The sequence below is a fragment of the Aethalodelphis obliquidens genome, unplaced genomic scaffold, assembly GCF_003676395.1.
Source record: "Aethalodelphis obliquidens isolate GAN/ISIS:26980383/991018 unplaced genomic scaffold, ASM367639v1 scaffold53, whole genome shotgun sequence".
Classification (NCBI taxonomy): Eukaryota; Metazoa; Chordata; class Mammalia; order Artiodactyla; family Delphinidae; genus Aethalodelphis; species Aethalodelphis obliquidens.
In genome coordinates this window covers 13,809,466-13,833,139 of record NW_020837997.1, presented here as the reverse complement: position 1 = coordinate 13,833,139, position 23,674 = coordinate 13,809,466, and the positions used below count along the sequence as shown (strand labels likewise).

At 65.9% G+C, this 23,674-nt stretch overlaps 2 protein-coding genes and 1 long non-coding RNA gene across 6 annotated transcripts; 2 read left to right on the top strand and 1 right to left on the bottom strand.

Annotated features, from left to right (window-relative positions):
• Positions 1 to 780: 780 nt before the first annotated feature.
• On the top strand, positions 781 to 2,960 carry ATP5F1D (ATP synthase F1 subunit delta). Its single transcript, XM_027086002.1, has 4 exons — positions 781 to 1,037; positions 1,528 to 1,681; positions 2,174 to 2,262; positions 2,382 to 2,960. Exons 1-4 carry the CDS (start codon positions 897 to 899, stop codon positions 2,502 to 2,504), a joined length of 507 nt encoding a protein of 168 aa, XP_026941803.1. The 5' UTR covers positions 781 to 896; the 3' UTR covers positions 2,505 to 2,960.
• Positions 2,961 to 5,992: 3,032 nt separating this feature from the next.
• Positions 5,993 to 15,504, top strand: MIDN (midnolin). Of its 4 annotated transcripts, none has more exons than XM_027085919.1 (9): positions 5,993 to 6,221; positions 7,435 to 8,062; positions 9,105 to 9,192; positions 9,400 to 9,462; positions 11,409 to 11,537; positions 11,621 to 11,926; positions 12,083 to 12,227; positions 12,456 to 12,701; positions 13,439 to 15,504. In XM_027085919.1, exons 2-9 carry the CDS (start codon positions 7,830 to 7,832, stop codon positions 13,714 to 13,716), a joined length of 1,488 nt encoding a protein of 495 aa, XP_026941720.1. In that variant the 5' UTR covers positions 5,993 to 6,221; positions 7,435 to 7,829; the 3' UTR covers positions 13,717 to 15,504. The 4 variants fall into 4 exon arrangements, with proteins under 4 accessions (XP_026941720.1, XP_026941719.1, XP_026941721.1 ...); XM_027085918.1 differs by having other exon boundaries at positions 5,998 to 6,221; positions 12,080 to 12,227; XM_027085920.1 differs by having other exon boundaries at positions 5,999 to 6,221; positions 11,481 to 11,537; positions 12,080 to 12,227.
• Positions 15,505 to 18,484: 2,980 nt separating this feature from the next.
• LOC113608956 (uncharacterized) lies at positions 18,485 to 22,942 on the bottom strand. The gene is made up of 3 exons (XR_003428461.1): positions 21,029 to 22,942; positions 20,537 to 20,817; positions 18,485 to 18,813 (listed from the first exon to the last, which is right to left on the bottom strand). It is a non-coding gene; the product is annotated as an uncharacterized LOC113608956 (long non-coding RNA).
• Between the last annotated feature and the right edge of the window lie 732 nt (positions 22,943 to 23,674).

Sequence of the window (23,674 nt, the reverse complement as noted above, 5' to 3'; positions counted from 1 at the left end):
TCACCCAAGGCCCTTCCGGATGTGGACCCCAGCCCGGTCTAGCCGGACTCCACGTTTTCCCGGAGCCCAAGGTGGGGGCTGGGGCCCAACCCGGGGTGCCGACCTGCCCGCGCGCGGGGGCGGAGCGGTGACGTCAGCGCCGCGAGCGAGGCTGCGCGGGCCGAGGTGACGTCCGCGGAGCCCAGGGCCGCCCGCGCACGCGCCCTTGCGTCAGCAGCGCGCGGAGGCGGTGGCCGGGAGGGGCTGCGGAGGGCGCATCTCCGGGCGCGGCGCGCCCTCTGCCGGCGCCCTTAGGGGTGCAGCCAAGAGATTCCTACACCGCTGGACGCTTACGGGAGCTGGACACTCCGCCTGGGATACCGTTCCCGGGACGCCTGCACCTCCTACAATCACTGCCTGCCCCATCCGGGCCCCATACTCTTTTTCATTTTTAAGTATTTGTCACCTCCTAACATACTGTACAATTTATTACGTTGAGTGTCTGTTAAACGCCCCCATCACCCCAAACTAGAGCAGGAATCTTAATATTTCCCTGATGTCTCCCCAGCGCCTGACATCCAATGAGCGCCCCCAAAATCTTGAATTAAGTGTCTCTTTCTCCGCGCGGGCTTCTGGTGCTCCCCGTGCAGAGCCGTGTAACCGACCCCCGCACCTGACCACCGGGCTGGGAGCTCTTGCCGGAAGGAAACTACAACCCCCAGCATGCCGCGCGTCCAGGCGGTTCGCCGTCTACAACATCGCGCACAGAGCGCCGGTAGTCGTAGTTCGCGCCTGCGCCCTCGTCGGGATTCTTCTCCCAGAAGTCCTCGAGCGTCGTCTTCCTCGACCTCCAGGCCGCTGGCGTCCAGCCGGAGTCTGCCCGCCCCTGCTCTGCTGTCCGCCGTCCGCCCTCCATCATGCTGCCCGCTGCGCTCCTCCGCCGCCCAGGCCTGGGCCGCCTCGTGCGCCAGGCCCGCGCCTACGCCGAGGCCGCCGCCGCCCCGGCCCCCGCCGCGGGCCCGGGACAGATGTCTTTCACCTTCGCCTCACCCACGCAGGTTCGGACGTCCGCCGGGCTCGAGACCCCATTCTGGACCCCGCGCCCCTCCCCCGTGTGGCCCAGGATCCAAGCCCCCAACCCTCAGGTCGGCGACCCCCATTCCCGACCCGCGCCCCTCCCCCGTGTGGTCCGGGATCTGACCGCCCAACTTTCAGGTCGCTCCTCAGCCTCCCATTTCGATGTGCGCCCTTCCTCACGTGGTTCAGAACCTGAGTCCCTGGGCACCTTTCTTGTACGCTCCTCCCCAGGTGGCTCGCTGGTTCTGCCTTGACCGCGCTTCCTTACCCGAGGGCTAGGGTGCCTGGATTCCATTGTCAAGTAGACGAAGGCGCTGCAGTCCTGCACGAGGACCCCACCGAAGCATCGGCTGCCTCCGTGTCCCCCGTCAGCTTTCAGTCTTGCCTTGGCTGTTTAACTGCGGCGGAGACTGACTGCTGTTCCCCGAGGGACTAGCCTGAAGTGACCCTTTCTTTATGTATCTTGTCTAGGTGTTTTTCAACGGCGTCAACGTTCGACAGGTGGACGTGCCCACGCAGACCGGAGCGTTTGGCATCTTGGCAGCCCACGTACCCACACTGCAGGTCCTGCGACCAGGGCTGGTTGTGGTCCACGCTGAGGACGGCACCATCTCCAAATACTTTGGTGAGTTGATTGGGAGGGCAGAGGGAAGGGGCTGGGTGGGAGATGCTTGTCTCAACGGGTTAGTTCTCGTTTCAGTTGGCAGTGTCAGGAAGGACACCAAGGATATAGAACTCCCCGGCACTGGGCTGGGTGTGGTTAGGGATGTAAGTGGTCAGCAGTGGGCCGGGCGGGGGCCCATCGGAGGAGAAAGGATCCTCAATTCGGAGGAGGTTTTCCACAGCGTGGCCCCAGCGGTACAACCCAGACTGGAAATCAGCTTCGGCTCACTCCTAACCCTGGCTCAACTCCTGGGCTGCTGGGCAAAAGGAGGGGGCTCTGTCCCCATGTCCAGTCTACAGTAGATGCACTTGGTGGCCTCTGTTCACTTGTGTGCTGGGGCCTTTGGATCGTAGAGCCACGCTGTGTGGTCATTCTCCTGGCCCTGCAGGGGCTCTGGGGCTGACTGTGTCTCCACACCTGTACATGGACCTCTCACTCCCCCTCCTCCTGCAGTGAGCAGTGGCTCGGTCACGGTGAACGCTGACTCTTCGGTGCAGTTATTGGCTGAGGAAGCCGTCACACTGGACATGTTGGATCTGGGGGTGAGTGTCCCAGGGGAAGCTGGTGCTCCGAGCTGCCACGAAATCCCCAACTGCAGGGAGGGAACAGGTACCGGGCTGGGCTCCTTGCTTCGCCCTCACCCGCCACCCACCCCCTGCAGGTGGCCAAGGCGAACCTGGAGAAGGCGCAGTCGGAGCTGTTGGGGGCCACGGACGAGGCCATGAGGGCCGAGATCCAAATCCGCATCGAGGCCAACGAGGCCTTGGTGAAGGCCCTGGAGTAGGTGGTGCATGCCCCATGCTGGCTCCGGCAGGGAGACTGGGCCAGAGCTGGGCAGGGGATGGCCTGGCGTGAGGACCCAGTTCCTGTGGGTGCAGGTTGTCTGGGAGGCTGGGGGAGTGATCCTGGGGGAGCCATCCTCTCTAGGAAGCCACCAGGGGGCAGCACAGTGCCGGCGCCTGCCCAGAGCGCCTTTCAGGGCTCTGCCTCTCTGTGGTGAATAAACCAGGGAAACAAGCCAGCTCTGGTAGGCCTGGGGGCTGGCGTCAAGGTCGGGCACTTGCCCTACCCGTGGGGATTACTCTCACCCCGGAAGGCTCTTCCACTTCCTAAGATCTCCCCAACCTGACGGGCTGGCCACCACTCCTCTGCCGCATCTGCCGCAGAGACCTCTGCTCCCAGCCACCGGCAACGGACAGCCTGCTCCCTGCCCGAACCCTCATTAAACACCTGGAATCCAGTTTGCATACGCTGACTTTATCCTGCTTGGTGGTGGGCTTGGGACCCAGCGCGGCCTCTCCCCCAGTGTCCTGTGTCTGCGCAGCGAGGTGGGGCAGCCAGCCTCAGCCTTCCCAGCTCAGCAGGCTGTAGTCTGAACCGCTTGGGGTGTTGGCGGTGCGGGCTCAGCTCGCAAAACTAGACTGGGTTGTGGGAAGGCTGTTGGCTGTCACGCCGGGAGGGTGGGCACAGGCGAAGGTCACCAGCCAGGGCTGGGGATGGCAGGCAGCAGCGTGGCTGCCACTTCTGGGCTGGGCCTGGGCTGCTGGACAGACATGAGGCTCTGCCAGGTTCCAGACTGTGACGCCTGTCCCGTGGGCTCCCCGGCCCCGCCCCAGCTGCACTGGGAGGGGGTGGGTCCTGCCTGCTCCAACGGAGGCCCTGCCCTGTGCCTGCCTGGCCTGTGGGTGGCCCCAGCTGGCCAAGTGCCCGATCCCTGATGGTGTTGGCACCTCCGTGGCACCCGGGCCCCTGGACTGGCCCCAGATGGGTGGGGTGGCCAGGCGGGGGCGGTCCTGGCACCTTGAAGCTTCAAGGCTGTCCCATTTCTTTCAGCCAGTAACTCACTTTTGCAACCATGGGGGTGACCCAGGCACTGGCCACCTCCTTGTCCCCCTCCCCGGCCCTGGGTCAGAGCAGAGCTGGTGGGGCATTTCATGGGGGTGAGTGTGTGGGAAAGCTTGGGCCTCTCTGTGTGTCACCGGCAGCCAGAAGGTGACGGAGAGGCCACTCCCGGGCTTGTCATTGGCACGGGTGGGCTGTGTGGTCTTGTGTCACGATCTTATGCGAATGACTGTCCCGTAGCTGCCTCAGAGGCTCGATGTCTGGGGAGTCTCCAGGCAAGCTTGCGGCTCTGGGCGGTGTCCGTCTGGGGCTCGCTTCTTCTGTGCAGGTGAGGTCCAAGCAGCCGGCCCCCACTTCCTCAGGAAACCCCAGCTCAGCTAAAGCTGGGACAGCCGTGGGGTCACAGGTGCAGTCCCACTCCTCCCCTCCTTGTCTCCCGGCTTAGAGCCCAGGTCTTCGAGTTCCTGGACTGGCTTCTCATCTGTTCTATAAATAAGAGCAAGGACACAGTTGGGGGCTGGTGGGGGCTTGTGGGAGGAGACCCTGGACCAGTGGTCCCCACACCAGGGAACCTGCCTGCACCATCACCCCCTGAGGCCACAGCCCGGGGCTATGGGACACAGCCACACAGCTAGGACCCCCAGCATGGTGCAGGCCCCCTGGGGGATGTGCACGCCTCAGAGCCCGGCTTGGGGACACCTGCGCCCTGACAGCTTCAGGAACAGCCTGTGCTGGCCAGGCTGCGTCCTGGGGTGGGAGGCACCCAGGGTGGGATGGGTCACAGGGCCAGGAACCAGGGGTCACGACCCCTTCTGAGAGTGCAGGCCTTGGGCCTTGTGGGGGCAGGCGGTGCCCAAGGGTTCATCTCCTTCCCAGGAAGGGGTCCCCTCGTGCTTTGAGTGCGCTCACGGCCTGGGACTGCCCCCCATAGCACAGGGATGCTATGAGTGGGAGAGAACAGGCCTTAGGCTGATCTGGCACGTTTATCAACTGGGACTTGCAAAGCCAGGCAGGGGCCACTGGTCTCCTGTGTGTGTGACCCTCAGGGACCCCATGCCAGGAGACAGCCCACTTCCCTGCAGGCAGACGAACCAGCCCCAGTGAGATCACAGACCCGTTGGAGGTCTCAGCCGCACCCCACCCAGCGCCACCTGCCCACCTGAGGGTCCCACCTGGCCTGTCCCTCCGTGAGCCCTCCAGCGTTCAGATGCTCCGGCTTCAGAGCGCACGGTCCCCTGTGCTGCCTTCCTGCTCTCTCTGCAGGCAGAGCAGGCCGGGCCCACAGACCCTCAGCCCGGCCCCATCACCAGGTCTCGGGGCACTCGTGAGAGCCTCCGGTGCTTTGCGCTCACTTGCTTCTCATCTGAGCACTGTTCTGTTTATCTGGCAAACTCCTATCCGTGCCTCAACCCCAGCCTCCTGATCCCTCCCTCAAGCCCAGCCCTGACCCTATGGGGCTGGGAATGTCTGGGTGTGCCTGTGAGAGGGTGGGGGGCCAGAGGCTGCAGGAGCCCTTGGGTGGGAGCAGGAGGCAGACCTGGAAAGGAGCACAGCCCTGGGAGGGGCCCCCAGGGCAAGGCTGGGGGCGGAGGTGGTCGGGTCAGATAAAGGGAGACACCAGATAAGTGGACAAGTGGCCTGGGGTCCCCCTTCTCTGGACAGAGAGGGAGGGACGACTGAGAGGGCCCTACCCTCAGCCAGGGTCATCCTTAGAAAACCCCTTACACAGGGCGACCTGTAGGGACACACCTGAGGACATGCCAGGTTTCTGCCTGTTAATGGCTGTGTGGCCTCAGTTTACTCACCTGTAAAATGGGTAGGGTGATTACGCCCACCACAAAGGCAGGATACCAGCAGGTGAGCATGCCTGATGGGATGATGGCAATATTGCCAGGCCTAGGTGAGGGCCCCACATCCCCAGGCTCCAGAGTGAGGTCTGCTGTGTTCTCTCACTTCATTTTACTGCCACCCTGCAGAAACTGAGGCTCACAAAGGTCAGTGCCCTACGGGGTCACAAAGCCCAGGGGGCGGTGACTGGATGCACAAGGCAGGCCTGGCGCTGGTGAATCGCTCCATAAATGCCCTCTGAGGTCACCGTTAAGGGATGTAGTTGGCTGGGCCGCCAGGGCAGCTGGCTGGGGCCCCCCCACTGCAGGCAGGTGACCCCAGCCTGTTTTCCTGGACCGAGGCCGCTGACTCAGGCCCCCCTTACCGCTCCCCCACGCGGGCGCCCCCAGGCGGAAGCACTCGGCCAGAAAGGGGGCGGGGCAGAGAATCCAGCTGTGCACCCCGAAACCCCATAGCACGGGCCGGAGTGCGGGTGCGCCCGAGTCGTCAACGCGGCCGACCGTGACCCCAGGTTCGTAGCATTCAAGGAGCGCCACCCCCTCCCCGTTTAAAATGCGAGATTTAGGGGGCGGGTGGCCCAGGCCCGACGGCGCCCCAGGGCCCTGGCCGGCAGGCAGGGGCGGGGGCCGGCCTGCGTCACCGCCTGCCCGGCCCCCCGCCCCCTGGCCGCCCAAACTCCACCCCGAGGGAAGGCGGCGCGGATAAAGCCTCGGGGGCCGCCCGCTCGGCCCCAGACCGGCTCCGCCACCGCGCACTCAGCCTGGACGTGGGTACACTCAGGACAGTTGGGACTTCGGACTTGCCTCTCCCGGTGAGTGGGGGGCGGGACCTCGCGGGCCGAGGAAGGGGGTTCTCACTCTAGGCTCTTGAGGGTGCCCCACTTTTCTTTGTTCTTTGAGCAGGCAGTGTTCAAAGGTGTCTCCAGCCCTGGGAAGCCCCCCGGGACGTGGAGTGGGAGGCACTCGGCGCAGCCAGCACAGCCCGGGAGGGACCTCTGCCCCCGCCCCGCCCCCCGGGCACTCCCCCTCCCCGAGAGTGACCTTGAGCTAGTTGCCTTTCCGGCCTCAGTTTCCCCGAATGTGAGGCCCCAGTCTCCTGACTTGGAGGCTTCATACCCCTAGCGAGGCTCCCACAACGCCCGCAGTCCCGTCGGACTGCCCCCGTCCCTGGAGGCCTCGGCGACCCCTCCCCGGGTCTCCGGGCAGCGCTCCCAGGTGGGGCCGGCAGAGGGCGCGCCGGCGCTGCTGACTCACCGCAGCCCCGAGCGGCGCGCGCGGGCGCAGCCGGGGACGCCGCGTCACGTCACGGCTCGGGCGGGCGCGAGTCGGGAAGCGGGCCCGGCCCGGCGGGACGGGGGTGGGACGCGAGGTGGCACCGGCGCGGGAGGGCCTCTCCGGCACCGGCCACGTCACCACGGCACCGGCCACGGGGGTGCAGGCCCCGCCCGCAGCTCCACCCCTTGCCGGGGCTTCACGCCTCACGGGTAGGGGGCACCCCGGACCGACCCTCCCGCGAGCGCCCCAGCCTGGGCTCGGCCACGAGGCGCGGGGACAGCGTCCAGCTTCCGCTAGCGGCGGCTTCCCGGATCGGCGCTTAGGGAAGGCCCCGGCTTCCTGCTCCTTCGGCGCGCAGCCACTGCCCTCCCCCACGGCGCGCCGCCCCAAGCCTGGGTCCCGCGCCCCACGGGCCGGGCCGCCCGCCCTTTGTTGCGGGCCCGGGCCTTATGAATGGCCGCGGCGGGGCGGGGGTGCGGAGGCGGGCCAGAGCGGCGCCGGCCCCGCCCCTGCCGCGCTCCGCTTGGCCAACGGGACAGGGGCGGAGCGAGGGGTGGGCCCGCGCGGCCACGTGGGGCGGTGCCGCGGGGGCTCCCATTGGCCGGCCAGTGTGGCCGACTGGGCGTTCAGCACGCGCTGATTGGTCGGCGCGGGCCGGCGGAGTAAGTAGTGAATGGGAGGGGGCGGAGGCCCCGCCCTTCGGGACGTTGATACATTATAACTTTTTTTTCTTGTTACTTTCACCCCCAGATCCTCCGGCGGCGACGGCGGCGGCGGCTGTTGCTAAGGGAGGGGACGCGCGGGGAAGCTCGGCCCGAGCGGCAGACGGCCCTGAGCGCGGCCGGCTGAGTGGCGCCCCCTCCTCCGGGACCCTTTCCCGCGCCCGCCGCCCTTGAAAGGAGCTGAGAGTGTAGTCCCCACCCAGGAAGGTGCCCCGACGAGCCGACGCGACTCCGGAGCGCCACTCGGATTTTTGATTCTTGATTCGCCTTCCGCTCCTGGGACCTTCTCGAAGGGAAAGCGCGCTGCCCCCCGCCCTCAGGGGCCCCGAGGACCCCTGTTTGGGGAGCCCCCCCGCCCTGCCCGGAGGCGCGGCAAGAATTGGCGGCGCCCCGCGGACTCCAGCCCCCCAGCGCGGGCCGGGGATGGAGCCGCAGCCCGGCGGCGCCCGGAGCTGCCGGCGCGGTGCCCCCGGCGGTGCCTGCGAGCTGGGCCCGGCGGCCGAGACGGCGCCCATGAGCCTGGCCATCCACAGCACGACGGGCACCCGCTACGAGCTGTCGGTGCCCCCCGACGAGACGGTGGAGGGGCTGCGCAAGAGGCTGTCCCAACGTCTCAAAGTGCCCAAGGAGCGCCTGGCGCTGCTCCACAAAGACACGTAGGTACCGCGCGCCCCCAGCCCCCGCGCCCCCCGGGCCCGCCGCCCCCTCTGGCCCCGGCCCCGGGGCGGGAACAAAGAGCGCGCCGCTCGGGGAAGGAAGGGGGCGGCCAGACGGGGGGCGGGGGCGCGCCGCGCGCTCTCGGGCGCCCTCTGCTCGGCCCTGCCAGTCTTGGCCCCCTCCCCCGCCCGGGGTCGCTGCACAAAGGCGGCTGCGAGGGCGCCTCGGGTCGGGCTTAGGCGGCGTCCCCCACCGGAAGGCAGGAGTCCCGGGCGGCGCGGGGGTCACAGCTACGGGGGTGGGGGGCGCGGCGGCTGCCTCCTCTGCCTGCGACCCGCCGGCTTCCGCATCTGCTCGGCGGCCCCCTCTGCGTCTGGCTGCCTCTCCCCCCACTTGCGTCTCTCTGCCCCCCTTTGTTCTCGCCACCAAGCCCTTCCCGCAGTCTCCCCCTCCCCCCCCCGCCATTTAAATCGCCTCCAAGCCGGGAGCCCTCCCTCCGCGGGCCTCTGGGGACACGCAGTGTCCATCCCCAGCGGAGGGGCCCCGGTGGGGGAGGGGCGAGAGGGGGAGGGTCTCCTTTGTCTGAGCGGCGGCCGCGGCGGCGGCCTGCGCCAAGGAGGGAGGGAGGGAGGAGGGGAGGCCCGCCCGGCGAAGCCCGGAAAGGCTAAGCGCTTGGCCCGCAGGGACAGCCCAGGCCCCGGTGGTTGAATTACAGGGGGGCGGCCCCAGGGTTGGGGGAGGGTGCCAAGGGACTCGCTGGGCCTAGATGGTGAAAACGTGCCTCGCTGAGGCGCAGAGGGAGTGCCCCCAGTCCAGAGTTGGGGTTCCTTGGAAGAAGGGATCTGCACCGTCAGCAGAGGCTCCCAGGGTCTGACCTCAACCACGCACACACTCAGGTCTCTGGATCTGGAGACCAGGAAGGGGTGGGGGTGATGGACGTCTGTCTCTACCTCACGAGCCCAGCCCTCCCCCGCGGACTCCGCTTCCGAGCCCCTGCCTTGTCTCGGTGTAGCCTCACCCTCTTCCTTCCTCCCCACTCAGCCGGCTCAGTTCGGGGAAGCTGCAGGAGCTCGGCGTGGGGGATGGCAGCAAGCTGACGCTCGTGCCCACCGTGGAGGCGGGCCTCATGGTAAATGGCTGGGGCGGTGCGCCTCGAGGCCCCGCACTGACAGGCAGCCCCCTCCCCTGCGAGCGCAGTCCCCTCCCCTGCCAGCACAGTCCCCATCACACACTGGACCCCTTCCCCTCCGGGCCACCCACCCCACCCATCAAGCGGGGCCCTCCCAACCCCGGTGCTCGGGTGCGCCCTCAGGGTCTCTTCTTCCTCTCTCTGTAGTCTCAGGCCTCCAGGCCAGAACAGTCTGTGATGCAGGCCCTCGAGAGCTTGACTGAGACCCAGGTAAGACCCGCGCCGGCCCCCTCCTGGCCCTTGGGGGCAGCAGGCCCAGTGCCCGGCCACTCTGGAGGGCCTGGGGGTTGTTTGTGCCCCCAGCAGGCCTGTGAGGAGGGGAGGGGACGCGCCGCTCCGCCTTCGTGCCAGCTTGGCCTGGTCACCCAGCTTCCTATTCCTCCTCCCCGCCCCCCCAGCACTCACCATCTGACCTTGAGAGCCTTCTCTCCCACGGTGGCCGCCATGGGGGAGGGGGCCTAGCTTTCACAAGCCTGCCTGCGGGGTGACCTTGGCCCATGCTCCCACACCACCGGGCCTGCGTCCCCAACCTCACCAGCCGTGCCGAGGCACTCTCCCCCCTGCCCCACTGTGGTTTCCCCAGAGCGACCTTTTTAACATTTCTGATGGGGGGGGAGGGATGGGACTGGGTGATACTCTTTCCGCCTTTCGTGACCCCATTGCGAGGGGTGGGGAGTCACCCCTCCCCCTCCTCCCTCTACCCTTTGTTCTCTGCCCCAAAAGGGGGAGGGGGCGGGGGCGCGCAGCCCCTGGGGCCAGCACAGACCAGACAGGATGTTAGGGAAATATTTAGTAAGTGCCGGGAGGGCGACGAGGAGGAAGGCTGGGGCTGGCCCACACTGGGTTCCCGGTTTTGTTGCAGGTTTTTTCTTTCCTCCTCCTTTCCTCATTTTTCTGGCAGCAGGGCCCTCCTCCCAGGAGGGTGACACAGGCCTCAGCTATCTGCCCGCTGCCAGGGTGGGGGTGGCAGGTCCCCGGCCTCAGGAACCTGCTCAGCGGCTTCCCTTCCTCCTGCCCTGAGGCCCTTGCCCCCTCCCGGCGTTTAGCATCCTGCCCTCACCAGCCAGCTGGCGCGGAGGAGGGGGGGGGGACCCAGGAGCTGGGTGGTCTGCCGTCAGGAGGAGCAGTGGGGTGGGGGGAGAGCCAGGGTCCCTGGAGTCGGGTGGGGCTAGTGTGTGTTTTCCTGGGGCAGATGTGAACTGAGCTCCCTGCTCCTGGGGGGGCTGTGGTTGGCAGGGGGCCCCTGGGCGTGTTTGGTTCACATCCGCTGCAGGGTGTCTACGTCAGGAGGGAGATGGGAGGCTCTGGGCGGAGTGACTGGGCTCCCAGAGCTGCTTCTCCGCCTGGCACCGAGTCATGCCTGCCCGTTCACCCTCCCCTGGGAGGAAGTTGCAGGGTGGAGTGTGGGGGGGGACACCCCAGCTGCTCTTGGGAAGCCACCCCAGGCCCTTCCTGCAAAGGGCATCTCTGGGGCTGGGGAGGGCGTGTGCACAGGGACTGCGGGGTGGGGGCTGCGCTCGGCCCGCCTCCTTTGCCTTCTCCCCATGGCCCCCAAGCAGGGAAGGTTACGCCAGCCACTGCCAGCAGGGAGGGGGTGGTTCTGAGTCATCGCGGCCTGTGTCACTTCTCAGAAACCTCCGCCCCATCCCTGCCCGGGGAGAGCACGGCACTGGCCGGGCCCCAGAGGAGGGGTCCAGTGCAGATGGGGGTGGTATGCACCCCTCGCCCGCTGCGAAGGGGCTGCCAGACTGAAGGTTCATGTTTGAATGGGCTGTGTTGAAGCCCTGGGAGACTCGGGCCCCAGGGAACTGGTCAGGGTCCCCCCAGCGCCCGCAGAGGCAACGCCTCCCCCTCAGCCTCGGCCCCGCCCAGGGCAGATAAATATTTATCTTGAGAAAGCAAAGGTTAGGACAAGAATTTGTCCAGGAATTTCGCCCACTCGCTGTTCCAGTGGCTTAGCTGGGAGGGGGCCTGAGCTAGGCCCCTGCAGTGTTCACAGGCGAGAGAGGGTGGGGTAGAGGTGTGAGGTGAGGGTTCTTTGAGAACAGTGATTGCTGGCTGGGCCCCGCCCCCTCTGGCCTCAGTTTCCCCTTGAAAGAACCAAGCTGGCCAGGGTGGGCCAGGCCCCCGTCTCACCCGCCTCTGTCCCCCCACAGCCCCCAGCGGCGCCCAGCCCGGGCCGGGCTGGCGGAGGCAGCTTCCGGAAATACCGATTCATTTTATTTAAGCATCCGTGGCACCGACAGGGACCCCAGAGCCCAGAGAGGGGCGGCGAGAGGCCCCAGGTCACGCAGCGCGGGGGGCCGGGCCGGGCCGGGCTGGGGGCACCACAGGCTGGAGCCCTGGGCTGACGGGCCGCTCTCTGCAGGTCAGTGACTTCTTGTCGGGCCGCTCGCCGCTGACTCTGGCGCTGCGCGTGGGTGACCATATGATGTTCGTCCAGCTGCAGCTCGCAGCCCAGCACGCCCCACTGCAGCACCGCCACGTGTTGGCTGCCGCCGCTGCTGCCGCCCGTGGAGACCCCAGCGTGACCACCACCCCTGTGTCCTCTCCCTGCCGGCCAGTGTCCAGTGCCACCCGCGTCCCCCCAGTGCCCACTGGCCCTGCGCCCACGTCCTCCCCTGTCACGGCCGGCTCCTTCCGCTCCCACTCGGCCTCTGCCACCTGCCCCGAGGTGAGTCTGGGGGAGGACGTGGTGGGAGAACGTCAGAGCCCTGGATACGTCTTTTGTATCAAGGGCCGTCCCCAGACCCTGGGCTGGTGTTGGTCTGGTGGGTGATCCCCTGACCCTGAACCCCAAAGCTCATGTGCCTCCCTCCCCCATCAGCAGATGGACTGCTCCCCCACCGCCAGCACCGGTGCCAGCCCCACGTCCCCCGCCGGGGGCAGCCCCACGTCCCGCTCCCGCAAACCTGGCGCAGTCATCGAGAGCTTCGTGAACCACGCCCCGGGGGTCTTCTCAGGGACCTTCTCTGGTAGGTGTCATGGCATTCCCTGCGAGCAGTCACGTGAACCCACGCCAGGCATGGGACACACTCCCCGGGATCCCCACGCGTGTGCCCGGCCATACAGCAAGCCACGTGTCCTCATGGGTGGGTGCGAGCGCCCGTGTCACCCAGGGTTCCGCCTGCACATGTGAGACCCGGGCACTGCCGAGGCCTCACGTCCACCACTGGGGTCCTCATCCACACCCCTTCCCGCAGGTACGCTGCACCCCAACTGCCAGGACAGCAGCGGGCGGCCGAGGCGGGACATCGGCACCATCCTGCAGATCCTCAACGACCTCCTGAGTGCCACGCGGCACTACCAGGGCATGCCCCCATCGCTGACCCAGCTGCGGTGCCACGCCCAGTGTGCCCCGGACCTCGCCCCCAAAACTACCTCCTGCGAGAAGCTGGCGGCCGCGACCCCGGCCTCCCTGAGCCAGGCCCGCCTGTGCAAGCCCCCGGGTGAGTGTCCACCCCCACCCCACCCCGTCCTGGGTCTCTCAAGGCCCCTCTGTGCACCTCTCAGAGCAGCTGAGCCGCTGGTGGCGGGGAGGGGGCCGCCAGCTGCCACTCGCCCTGCTTTGCAGGCGCGTGTAGAGAAGGGAGTGTGTGTGCTGGGGGCACACAGCATCTTTGTGCCCTCCCTGGGGGGGGAGTCCATCCTCACTTCCTCCTCGCCCCCCTCGGGCACCTTCTCCAGATGGTGCGTGGGGCCTCTGTGAATGGGCCAGTCAGGCTGAGGAGGGGGTTAGCTTCCCCCTCCCGCTCAAGGGCGGCCTCCGCCGCCCCACCACCACAGCCATCTCGTTATTCCGGATGCCTCCGGAGTCCTGTAGAACCGTGATGTGGGCCCCCAGGCCCGGTCTCAAAGGGGAAACCAGGGCACAGCCTGAGTCCTACCCTGGGTCACAGAAATAGCCTAAAGGGTTCAAGCTCCAGCTCATTTTTATGCTAGCCGTGTCCCCGGTGCCCGGCTCAGGCCAGCCCCTGCCCTCATGGAGCTCACAGCCTGCTGTTCAGCAGACGTGGAATTAATGACCTAAAGGTCCAGCAGACCCTCTTGACCCACTCACTCGCTGGCGGGAGCGTCCACAAGAGCTGGATTGGGCCTGATGCCCATCTGCTGGGGGTCCTCGCGTTTGGTTGGGGGTCTGGCCTCCAAGGGTCGCTCAGGGTCATGGTCACTGCCGCTTCTGCAGGGGACCGGCTGCGGCAGACAGAAAACCGAGCCACCCGCTGTAAGGTGGAGCGCCTGCAGCTGCTGCTCCAGCAGAAACGGCTCCGCAGAAAGGCCCGGCGCGATGCCCGGGGCCCCTACCACTGGCCGCCCAGCCGCAAGGCCGGCCGCAGCGACAGCACCGGCGGCGGGGGAGGCGGCGGCCCCAGTGAGGCAGCTGGCTTGGGCCTTGACTTCGAGGACGCCGTCTGGAAGCCAGAAGTGAACCCCGACATCAAGTCAGAGTTCGTGGTGGCCTAGGAACCCTGTCCCTCGCCCAGGGTGGCCTGTGAGCGTGGCCCCACGCGGGAGGGCCAGCGGCCGGCTGGTGCAGTGGGGCGCTTCCCCCTCCCGGTTACGCGGCCTTTTTTTTTTTTTTTTTTTTTTTGAAATTTCACTTCCTACCGTGGTTTTCCGAACTCTCCATGGACTTGGGTTCCTGCCTCCTCGGTTTGGCTCACACTGCCCGCCCCTCCCTCCATCTCCCATCCTCATCCCCGACCTGGCCGGGTCCCTCCCGCCCACCTTCCCAAGCTCCAAATATGTAGCAGTCTTTCCAGATGGTTGAGAGCGGAGACAAGGAAGCCGCCCCCCACTTCCGTTCTGCCGCCCTCCCCACCCTTTTCAGGTTGAAGTCAAAAATGTAGATGCCTCATTATGCACTTTACAGACAGGGGAGGGGGCCGCGGAGAGGAGAGGCCCCCACCACAAACCCTGGCCCTAAAACAACTCGGCAGGTGCGACCTTGACCACCAGGGACTGTTTCTCTTCCACATCCGTACTCTTTTCTCTTCCTGGTCTCTCCTTTTCCATTTTTCTTTTTCCTGGGAAAGAAAAGAAAAGCCGTTTCAGGGGAGAGGCTGGCCAGAGCCTGCCTTTCGGTGTGGGCTGGGGTGCGTGGGGGGGGGGACCCTTTCCTGCCAGGAAAGGAGAGGGAGGGAGGGGTGGTGCCCGCCGCCAGCCTGCACCCCGTCCACGCACTGTGCGACTTCCTTCAGCGCTACCCCACCGCCCCACCCCGTTTTTCTGAGCTTGGGGTATTTATAGACTATTAATTTTCTGACTGAGCCAATAGTGGTTGGGAATCTCTTGAAAAATACGGAGAGCAATGGCTGGGGGGCGGGCTTGACGCCCCCAGCCCTCCTTCCCCACCCAACCTGAGGGATCTGGGCCTGTGGACTGTGTCTGGGGGCCCTCCGGCAGCTGGGAGGGGAGGGGAGGGGGTGCTGAGCTGTGAAACCCCAGGAGGGGCAACGCTGTGTAGCATTAACCCCCTTGGGGGGGGTTCGCTGCTGGTCTAATTTGGACCCTCCCCACTCATGCCCATGCCCCAGGGGCATCCCCCAGGGCAGAGGGACAGACCTCTCCCCCCTTACTGGGGCCATTTCAGTGGGGTGGAGGGTTTTTTTCATTCACTTTTATTTTTTACTGATAAAGGAGATGTTTGGGCCCTGCCCCCCCACCTGTCAGTCTCGTCCTGGCCCCGCCCCTCTGTGCTGCGCAACACCCCTCGCCCTCTGCCTGCCCCTCCCTCCTAGATGAACCCCAAGTCCTCACCCTGCCCCCGATTATGTGTTTAAAGTTAATGGTTTCAGATGTGAACATCTTGTGTTAACTGTAGCTCTGTACATTTTTTGTGGGGGGGGGTGGGCAGGGAGGGGTCAGAGGGTAGGGGTCAAGGATCTTTGTTTTTGTTTTCGTTTTTCCAAAAAAAAAGAAAAAAGAAAAAAAGGGGCGGGTTTGTTTTTGAAGCGCTGTCTTGGATATCTATTTAATGTGTGTTCTGATGGGGTTTTTTTTTTAACGATTTTTAAATAACGTCTGTGCCTCCGCTGGTCTGAGAGTGGAGGCCCCAGGCAGGAACCGCCCACCCCTCTCTGCCCTCTCCAGGGCCCCCCCCAAGAAAGCATTACCCACCCTCGGGGGGTCGGGCTGTGGGGTGTCCCAGCACCTTGCGGGAGTTTCCTGTATGAAAACATGAAATTGGAAAAGAAAACAGCCTCCACAAACACCGTGATTTCAAGGAATAAACAAAATGAAACGAGTGAACCTCCGGCCTGCTCATCTCGGGGGGCGGGGTGGTCTTGGATGTCACAGAGTGGGCTGAGTACGGTAGGGGGTGATCTGTCTCAGGAGGGTCGGGTTGGATGCTGGGGTAGCCCGCCACCCCAGGGAGTGGGAGGTGGAACGTGCTCCCAGGGCGCCCAGCGGGGGGAGGGGCGCGTCCCGGAACAGTTCCCACGCCCCCTCCCCGCTTTGGGGTGAGGGTGGGCAGGAAGCCGCCTGGCGGGGGAGAGAGGGCCGGCCACTTCCCGGTACCCAAGGCCGGAAGTCCTGCAGGGTGTGGGCACGGGGCTACCAGCCTGCGTGCCCTGGGTGGGGCCTCTCCGTTCTAGGCTCTAAAGTGGGCTGCAGGGGGCTTCCCTGGTAGCGCAGCGGTTGAGAGTCCGCCTGCCGATGCAGGGGACACGGGTTCGTGCCCCGGTCCGGGAAGATCCCACATGCCGCGGAGCGGCTGGGCCCGTGAGCCATGGCCGCTGAGCCTGCGCGTCCGGAGCCTGTGCTCCGCAACGGGAGAGGCCACAACAGTGAGAGGCCCGCGTACCGCAAAGATAAATAAATAATAAAGTGGGCTGCAGGCGAGCCCAGGGACTCAGTCTCCAGGGAGACCTGGCTGCAGGCTCTGCGCCACGGTTTCCCCAGCCCCAGAAACGGGGAAGCAGCTCCACCTGCCCGCCCACGCGTGGGGGGCCCAGCCTGAGGAACTCTGACCCGAGCCCCCCCCCGGGGTATGGCGCCAGGCCTCCAGAGCACCCCCTCTCCCTCCCACAGTCAAGCCAGGGCCTGGGGCTGGCGCTCGAGGCCTCCCGGTTTGGCTCCACCCCAGCCCTGCGTGGACTCCCTTCGGCCTGCCCGGCCTTGCATTCCAGCGCTCCCCATCCCTGACCATCGGGATTAAGCCTCCGGGCCGTGCCCTACCCAGGAACACCCCTAGCCAGCGCCCCTGCTTTGCCTGGGAACTTCCCCTGTCTGCAACTCCCACCCCTGCCCACCTGGAGCTCCCTGAGGGCCGGGCCAGGTGGCGAGTCCCACCTTCATCCACTTTGGGGCTGGGCAAAGACACACAATCACAACAACACTGAAGGTCATTTCACATGTATTTCCTCACTTAACGCAGCCACCTAAGAGAACTAATTACCCTCCCATTTGGTAGATGAGAAAACCGAGGCCCGAAGAGAAATACCGTTTGCTCCAGAGCACTGGGGTGATTGTTACGTTAGCGACCACCATCCCCGGGCTGATTTCTTATAGCCCAAGACCCTGCCCTCCCAAGCCTCAGTTCTAGGAGTCCCGCCCATGGGGAACGGAAACAGGTGCAGTCCCAGGAGTGTCCTGGGAGCAGCTTGCTAAGGCCTTTCTGTCCCTCCTGCCACCCTGTCACCCCCAAATCATCGCACGCCCACGCCAGGAAGGTAGGATACTCAGGTCAGGCAGGCTGATCCCTTCAGACCTTCAGGTCAAACGTACCCGCGGGCCCGGAGGACCGCAGGGTGGAAGTGTGGGTGGGACAGCTCAGGTCGAGCCCCCTGCCCACGCAGCCGGGTCCCCGGAGGTCAGGGCTGTGACCCAGGTGGCCGCTACAGGGCTGGGTGGGAGATGCGGAAGGAGGGAGTAGATGGCGGCACCCGCTGAATCACGGGGGCTGTGTCTGCATGCTGCAGAGCAGGGGGCACTTGGTCTACTGCCGGGGAACTCACTCCACAGGGCGCTGCCTGGCGCCCATCCCTGGGGTCCGAGGGTCACAGCCCTGCCCGGGAGTCCTAGAAGAACTCCACCCTGGTTGGGTGCTGCGGCCATTAGCCCCTTCCCACTGCGCGAGCCTGAAACGCACACACCTGAGGCGGGGGCTGAGTGGAGAGGTGCCCAGCCAAGGGGGTGCAGCGACCGGAAAGGCAGCACGCCAGGCCACGTGGGCGTGGGCAGCACGGAAAGGTAAACCGAGGCCCAGAGTAGGCAGGGGCCGCGGAATCACAGGGGGCGGGGACAGCCCTGCACCGCCCCCTCCCCCCATTGAGGAAAAAGTTGAATGGGAGGGGGCGGCCCCCGGAAGCCCGCAGGGATGGAAACGCGGCTTCCATGGCAACGCGCCGCGAACCGGGCCTGACGTCACCGTGGGGAGGGCGCCCCGCCCGCCCCCGGCCTCGCGTCGGGCGGCCCAGGCCCCGCCCACTCCTGGGACGCCTCATTGGTGGCCACGTCGTTCGCTCTTCCGCACGCACCAATAGCTGCGCGGGGTTGCCGCCCGGAGGTGGGACTGCGGCGTGGCCCGGCTGAGTGCGCAGGCGCGGCGCGGCGCGGAGGCGTGCGGCTGTCCTCAGTTTGGAGGCGGGATGCGCGCCAAGGGGTCTGACGCCTGCGGCAGCTCCGGGACGGAAGAGGGGGCGTACCCGGGGGCGCCGCACGTGCACCCCCCCATTCTAAGCCGGGCCATTGCCTGTTGCCCCCTCCTCACGACCCCGTGTGCGCGAGCCCCGGGCTGGGGGGAGCGCAGGGCGAGGAGCGGGAGGAGGGCACTTGGATTGAGGCCCTGCCAAAGGAATAGGACTTTGCCAAGGATAGGAAGAGGGAACTGGTGCCCCAGGTGGGGGGCATGGCGTGGGCAAATGTCTGAAGACGTGAAAGCGGGTGCATTTGGGGAACAATTGGGAAGTCCATTTGGGGTCCTAAACCAAAAGGCGAAGGCAAGGACTCGAAAGGGGTGATTCCTCAAGTCTGGCTTGGGGGGGGATGAGATGGGAACCCCAGGGAGGAGGGGCGGGTGGAGAGGGCAAAGGCCAGAACACCCCAGGAGCTTTCTGAACGCTGTGCTTGGGCTTCGGAGAGGCCTGGGAAGGGACCGATGGGGCATTGTCTGAACGTGGCCTCTGGTTCACAGTGAGGTGGTTGGCAAGGGGGCTGCAGGGAGCTCGGAGATTTGGGGGAGGGGAGCAGTTGGAGACGCCCCTGTGCACCTGGAAGCCTACAAGCCAGGAGCCGGGACAGTTGGGGGCCCGGGGGGGCTTATGGCGGCAGGAAGTCCTCATCGCTGCCTGGCTGAGGCGCAGTTTTGCTGTGGCCAGGAGTCCCCTCTGAAAAGGCAGCAGGCCGCGGTCGGCGTAAACAGGGTCGCCTTTGCCGGGTGGCGAGGATGTGAGCAAACCTTTGGTCCGAGGTTAGCCCCTGGGGCTAGCCGGACGGGCAGAGAGCCCTGAGACTGATGGGGGTTGGAGCTGGCGGTGTGGACAGGTGTGGCTACCAAAGTGTGGAGTCCGGACGGAGGCCTGGATCCAGGTGCTGGCTTCTGGGATGATGAGGCGGCTGTGGGCGGGCAATAGAAGGTCACTGGGGTCACGTCTTTCTGCTGGAGGCCAGAGTCCCCTGGGGGCGGCCAAATGGGTAATTGGGGCAAGCTGCACGGTTTTGAAATGCCAAAGGACGCGGTGAGGGGTGGCTTGGGAAGAAGGCAGGGAGGAGCCAGGCCCCTAGAAAGATGAGAGGGAGTGGTGCCCCGCTGGGGCCAACTCCGGCACCCCCAGCACCCGGAGGCTGCCCCAGCACAGCCACCCCTACCGCGCCTGGCGGGAACGCCCTCCTTTCCAGGCACCTTGGGAACGGGAGTCGCCGAGCTACGGCCGAGGGTGCTGGGGCCCCACCCACGGCCGCCCAGACCTGGGAGGGCAGAGGACAGGCAGCCGCCGGTGTCACTCGGGATGGGAGAGCGTCCAGCCCGCAGGTGCGGGCGGGGCCGCTGTCACCTGGGGCCCTTCCACGACTGGAGACTGCCCTTCGGAGGGGCCTCTGTCCTTGGCCTGCTGCCTCTGTTCCCCCCACCCACGTGTGCCCCTCTCCCTGCTCCCTCTGAGTTCTCTTTTCCTGTGTCTTTCTGTTTTCCCCTTTCCGCCTTCCTCGATCTCTGGGACTGTATTTCTGTCCGGGTCTCCATCTCTCCCTGGAGGTCTCTTCTCTATTTTCCTCCCGTTCGGTCTCACCGGCTCCTCCTCCTGGCCCCTCCCCCGCTTCCGCCCCCTCTCGGGGGCACCCTCCCTCACCCCCCGCACACATTCCAGCCTCCACCCCCGCCTCGCCGCCCCTCCCTGGGGCCAGCTGCTGCGGCGTTCGGTGCCCGGGATGCTAGGAGTGGGCTTGAGCCGGGGTCAGAGGGCGGGAGCGGGCGGGGGATGGGGAGGGCACCCCCTAACTCTTCTGGAATGTGGGCGGGGCCTGCCCCACGGGGTCGGGGGGAGGAGGTCGCCCGCCGGCAGGCGGAGCCGGTGGCCCGAGACAGCTGGCTACATCTGCCCTGCACACGGCCCACACCCCAGACGCTATCCATAGGCCTCGCGGAAAATCAACACAAGCCCAGACGCCCACGCAGGGCCTCTTACCGCCACCAGACCCAGACCAACCCGTCTCCCCGTCCCACACACGCGCTGCACACCCTCCGCAGTCAACGGGTACATGCCGATCCCACCTGAGTGACAGGCTCCGGCTCTGCAGCACAAGGACCCCAATGCACACCGCCCCCACACCCCCAAACCCGCCCCAAGCTACACTTTGGGGGCCACAACCTCAATCAACAGTGTGACCCTCAAAACCCACTCTCACCCTGGGCCAAGACCTCGCTGACAAAACCCGCAAAATTGAAGGTCACACCAGGCAGCTCAAACTCAGACCCTCAGAGACGCAGCTCAGCCGAGGCGGCACCCAAACCCGCGGACGCTCCAGCCACAAACACTACCCACGCACCGTGCGCGCCTGCAGGCCCAGCCGAGCAGAGCCGGCCACTGGGCTGGGGCAGGTGCAGGGGCCTGTGTGCGCCCACAGAAGAAGTGGGGCTTCCTCCGGCATGGCCGGCGATTCCCTGAGTGTCCTGAGACACGGAGAAAGGAGAGAACAGCAGAGAACTGGGAGCCGCTCTGTGGTGTGTTTTTGTCACCGGCTGCCCTTCCATCACCCCCGCTGATCCCAGGAGATGCTGCTGCTGTGCCCACTTCTCAGATGATGCACCCTAGGCTCAGACAGGAGCCCAGACACCGCCTACCTGCACAGCTGGGCACCGGGCCATCGCTGACACTCCAGGGTGGGATGGTGATCGAAGGCTGGACGAGGTCCATGGGCACCTGTGTCTTCCTGCTTGGGTGTGGGGGCCAGGATGTGGGACTGCTGTGTGCGGCTGCCTGGACACACACAGGTGTCTTCCCTGAGCCTCTGGCAGCTGCCCCAGGGGGGTGTGCTCTCCATGACTGCCACTCCAGTGTTGCCATGGAGATGCCACAGCCCCAGTCAGGGGTGCTTCGGCCCCTCTGTGTGCCTGCAGGGAGCCTGTACGTGGGGCCAAGGTCAAGGGAGCGGACAGGGCATCAGTGGGGGTCAGCTCCTCCCACCCCTGGGGCGGGGCTGTGAACCTCAGCCCTCCCCCCGTCTCGGAAACCCAGGGGGTTGCATCCCCAGCCCCCACCGAGGCAAGCTTTGGGGTTTCCACGAGCACACAGGGGTCTCTGCGCATGCACAGGCCCTGGCGTTTCATACACACCTGACGTATGTCCTCTGCATGAATGCATGTTATTGTTGTGGGCCTCCGGGTGTCCCCCGGGTCCCATTCCACAGCCCGTGTGCCTGCCGTTGATGGGGACTGTGGTCACCAGCAAGGCCGATGCGCTGCCTGGCCTTTGCACTTCTGGGATGGGGGCTGGGGCAGGAGCAGAAGAGTGGCAGCTTCCACATTCCTGGGCCATGAGTCACAGGGAGCTCCACCCAGGTGCCCCCTCCCACGTCCCCCTCCGCCAGGAAGACCCCTCCTAGGAACAGGAGGTAAACTGAGGCCAGGGCGCAGGCAGCTGAATCTCCTGCCAATTCACAGTTGGCAGCCACCTAGGGATCTCAGATGTCCCCACCTACTCATGCAGGTGGGAAACGGGGTGGGTGGGGACGGGGGAGTCAGTTAAAGTTAAACTCTTCCTCCTGGCTTTTGGGCTCCTGTAGCTCTCCTCTGCCCTAGAGACCCCGGCGGCTGCTGACAGTGCGTGGCATGTTCCCACCCCAGGGGCATGAGTCACGCCACCAGCCATGGGCACATATGATCTGTGAGTCCCGGTTCCCCCGCGTCATGCACACGCAGCAGCGCTGTCCCCGGCTGATCCCACATCCTGGTTATGCACATGCTTTGGGGTCCACGCACAACCCCTTGTGTTCTTGCACATAAGGCATGACCATGCAAACATGTTTCCATGTGTGCACACGCACACACACACATGTGAGTTCTATGCACACACTTCCACAGCCATGTGCACAGGCACACGGCCCCATTTTCATGTTCACACAGGCATGGTCCCCAGAAACCTTGTTTCTCCATCTCTGTACCCACGAGTCCCCTGCCCACGGCACACATGTGCACCACACCTGGCAACGTACACACACATCCAGTCCCCGCTTCCCCCTCCCTGGCTCTGAGCCCCGGGGATCTGGGCCAGGCGGGCAGGCTGGAGTCTCTGCCAGGGCGGTCCCCTTCCGCGCCCGCGCCGGGCGGCCTCCAGGTGCACCGTCCCTGCCCCCGCCTGGCCGGCCGGGAGGGGCCGGTAATTACGCGGCCCCAGGGTTCCCCCCCACCACGCGCCTTTCATCCCGTCCACGCCCGACCCGAGCCCAGACGCTCATTACCGCCTCTCGCCCGGTCATTAGCCGGGGTCGGGGGAGGACCCGGCGTCCGGCGGGCCCGACCCGGCGGGGAGGACAGAGGGGGCGGTGCGGGAGCAAGAAGGCCCCGCCCCCGTCTCCGTGGCAACGCCGGCGCAGCCCCGGGGGTGGTCTTCGGCGGGCGCCCGGGGAGGGGCGTCTTGTGAGTGTGCAGACGGGGACCTCCGGCCTAAGCCCCGTCCCGCCGGGCAGGCGGTGAGCACCGCGTGTCCCGGCCGTGAATAGCAGCCTCGCCCCCGCCCGCGGCTATTTTAAGTCCCCTCCTCGCCGACCACCCCCCAGCGCTTGGGCGGAGACTCGAGGGCGGGCCTGAGGGCGGGACGGGAGCCCCTTCCCACGCTGGTGCTCGCGGCCGTCGGCTGGACGGCGGGGCGGGACCGGGAGCCCCCGGCCAGGCTGACAGCGAGGCCGTAGCTCCCCCTTGTGTCCGCGGGGAGAGCGTGGAGTCGCGGCCGAGGGAGCTGGCATCACTTTCCAGGGAGGAAGGTGGTGCCAGCCCCCTGAGACCAGTCCCCCATCTCGCCCCTCACGGGTTCACAAGGTCGTAGGTACACACCGAGTCACAGGGACACGCCGACGTCGGTAGCCGCAGAAACACAGGTGGGCAGACAGGTAACACACCTGAGACGCAAGCACACAGTTCCCACACAATATCCGGTGCAGGCGCACCTGGGGACAGGTATCCATAGGTAAAGGTATGGTATCCATAGATATCCATAGGTAAAGGTCCACACCGTGATGGGAACCCAGGACAGTCGTGGGTACGCATGGAGCCCCGTACCCAGCAACAGGCTCGTAGTAAGTACACGCTTGATAACTGCTGGTGGAATGAATGAATGAACCAGGGAACTTCACAAAACCAGGAGAAGGCAGACTAGGAACCACAGAACAGTGAGGGCGGGGACGGGGAGTGGTGCAAAGAGTGATGAGGGGCCCCGGTGACTGCAAGGACCCCTTCGCCTGGTCTGGGGACAGGAGCTGCCGACCTGACTTTGCTGGGGGAGCAGATGAGAAGGGAGGGGATTACTCCCGGGCTGGGCATGCCTGGCCCCAGGTCCCCTCCATGGGCCCTGGCGGGAGGGTGAGAGCTGAGTGCTGATTCTCTCTGCTCCTTTTAGTAACCGCCCTGCGTGAGTGGCTGACGCAGCAGCGGGCTGTGGCTGACGGGGAATTGTATGGGGGGGGGCTGTGGCGTGGGGGGACGAGGTGCGGACATGGCTGCCATGAGTCATGAGCTGCTGCCTGGGGGAAGGGGTCCTGAGCCCGAGGAGGGTGTCCCAGTGGCCTTGTCACAGGAGACAGTGTCCATGCTCTCATTCCTACTGCGTCAGCTAGACCCACCGAGTCTGGGGCCTGGAGTGGGGCTGGAACTTTCCTGGGGTAGGCAGCAAAGCAGGGGTCTCTGTTCTCAAATCGCCCTAACTTTTTTGGCTGTGCCGTGCGGCATTCGGGGTCCTAGTTCCCCAACCAGGGATCGAACCCACGC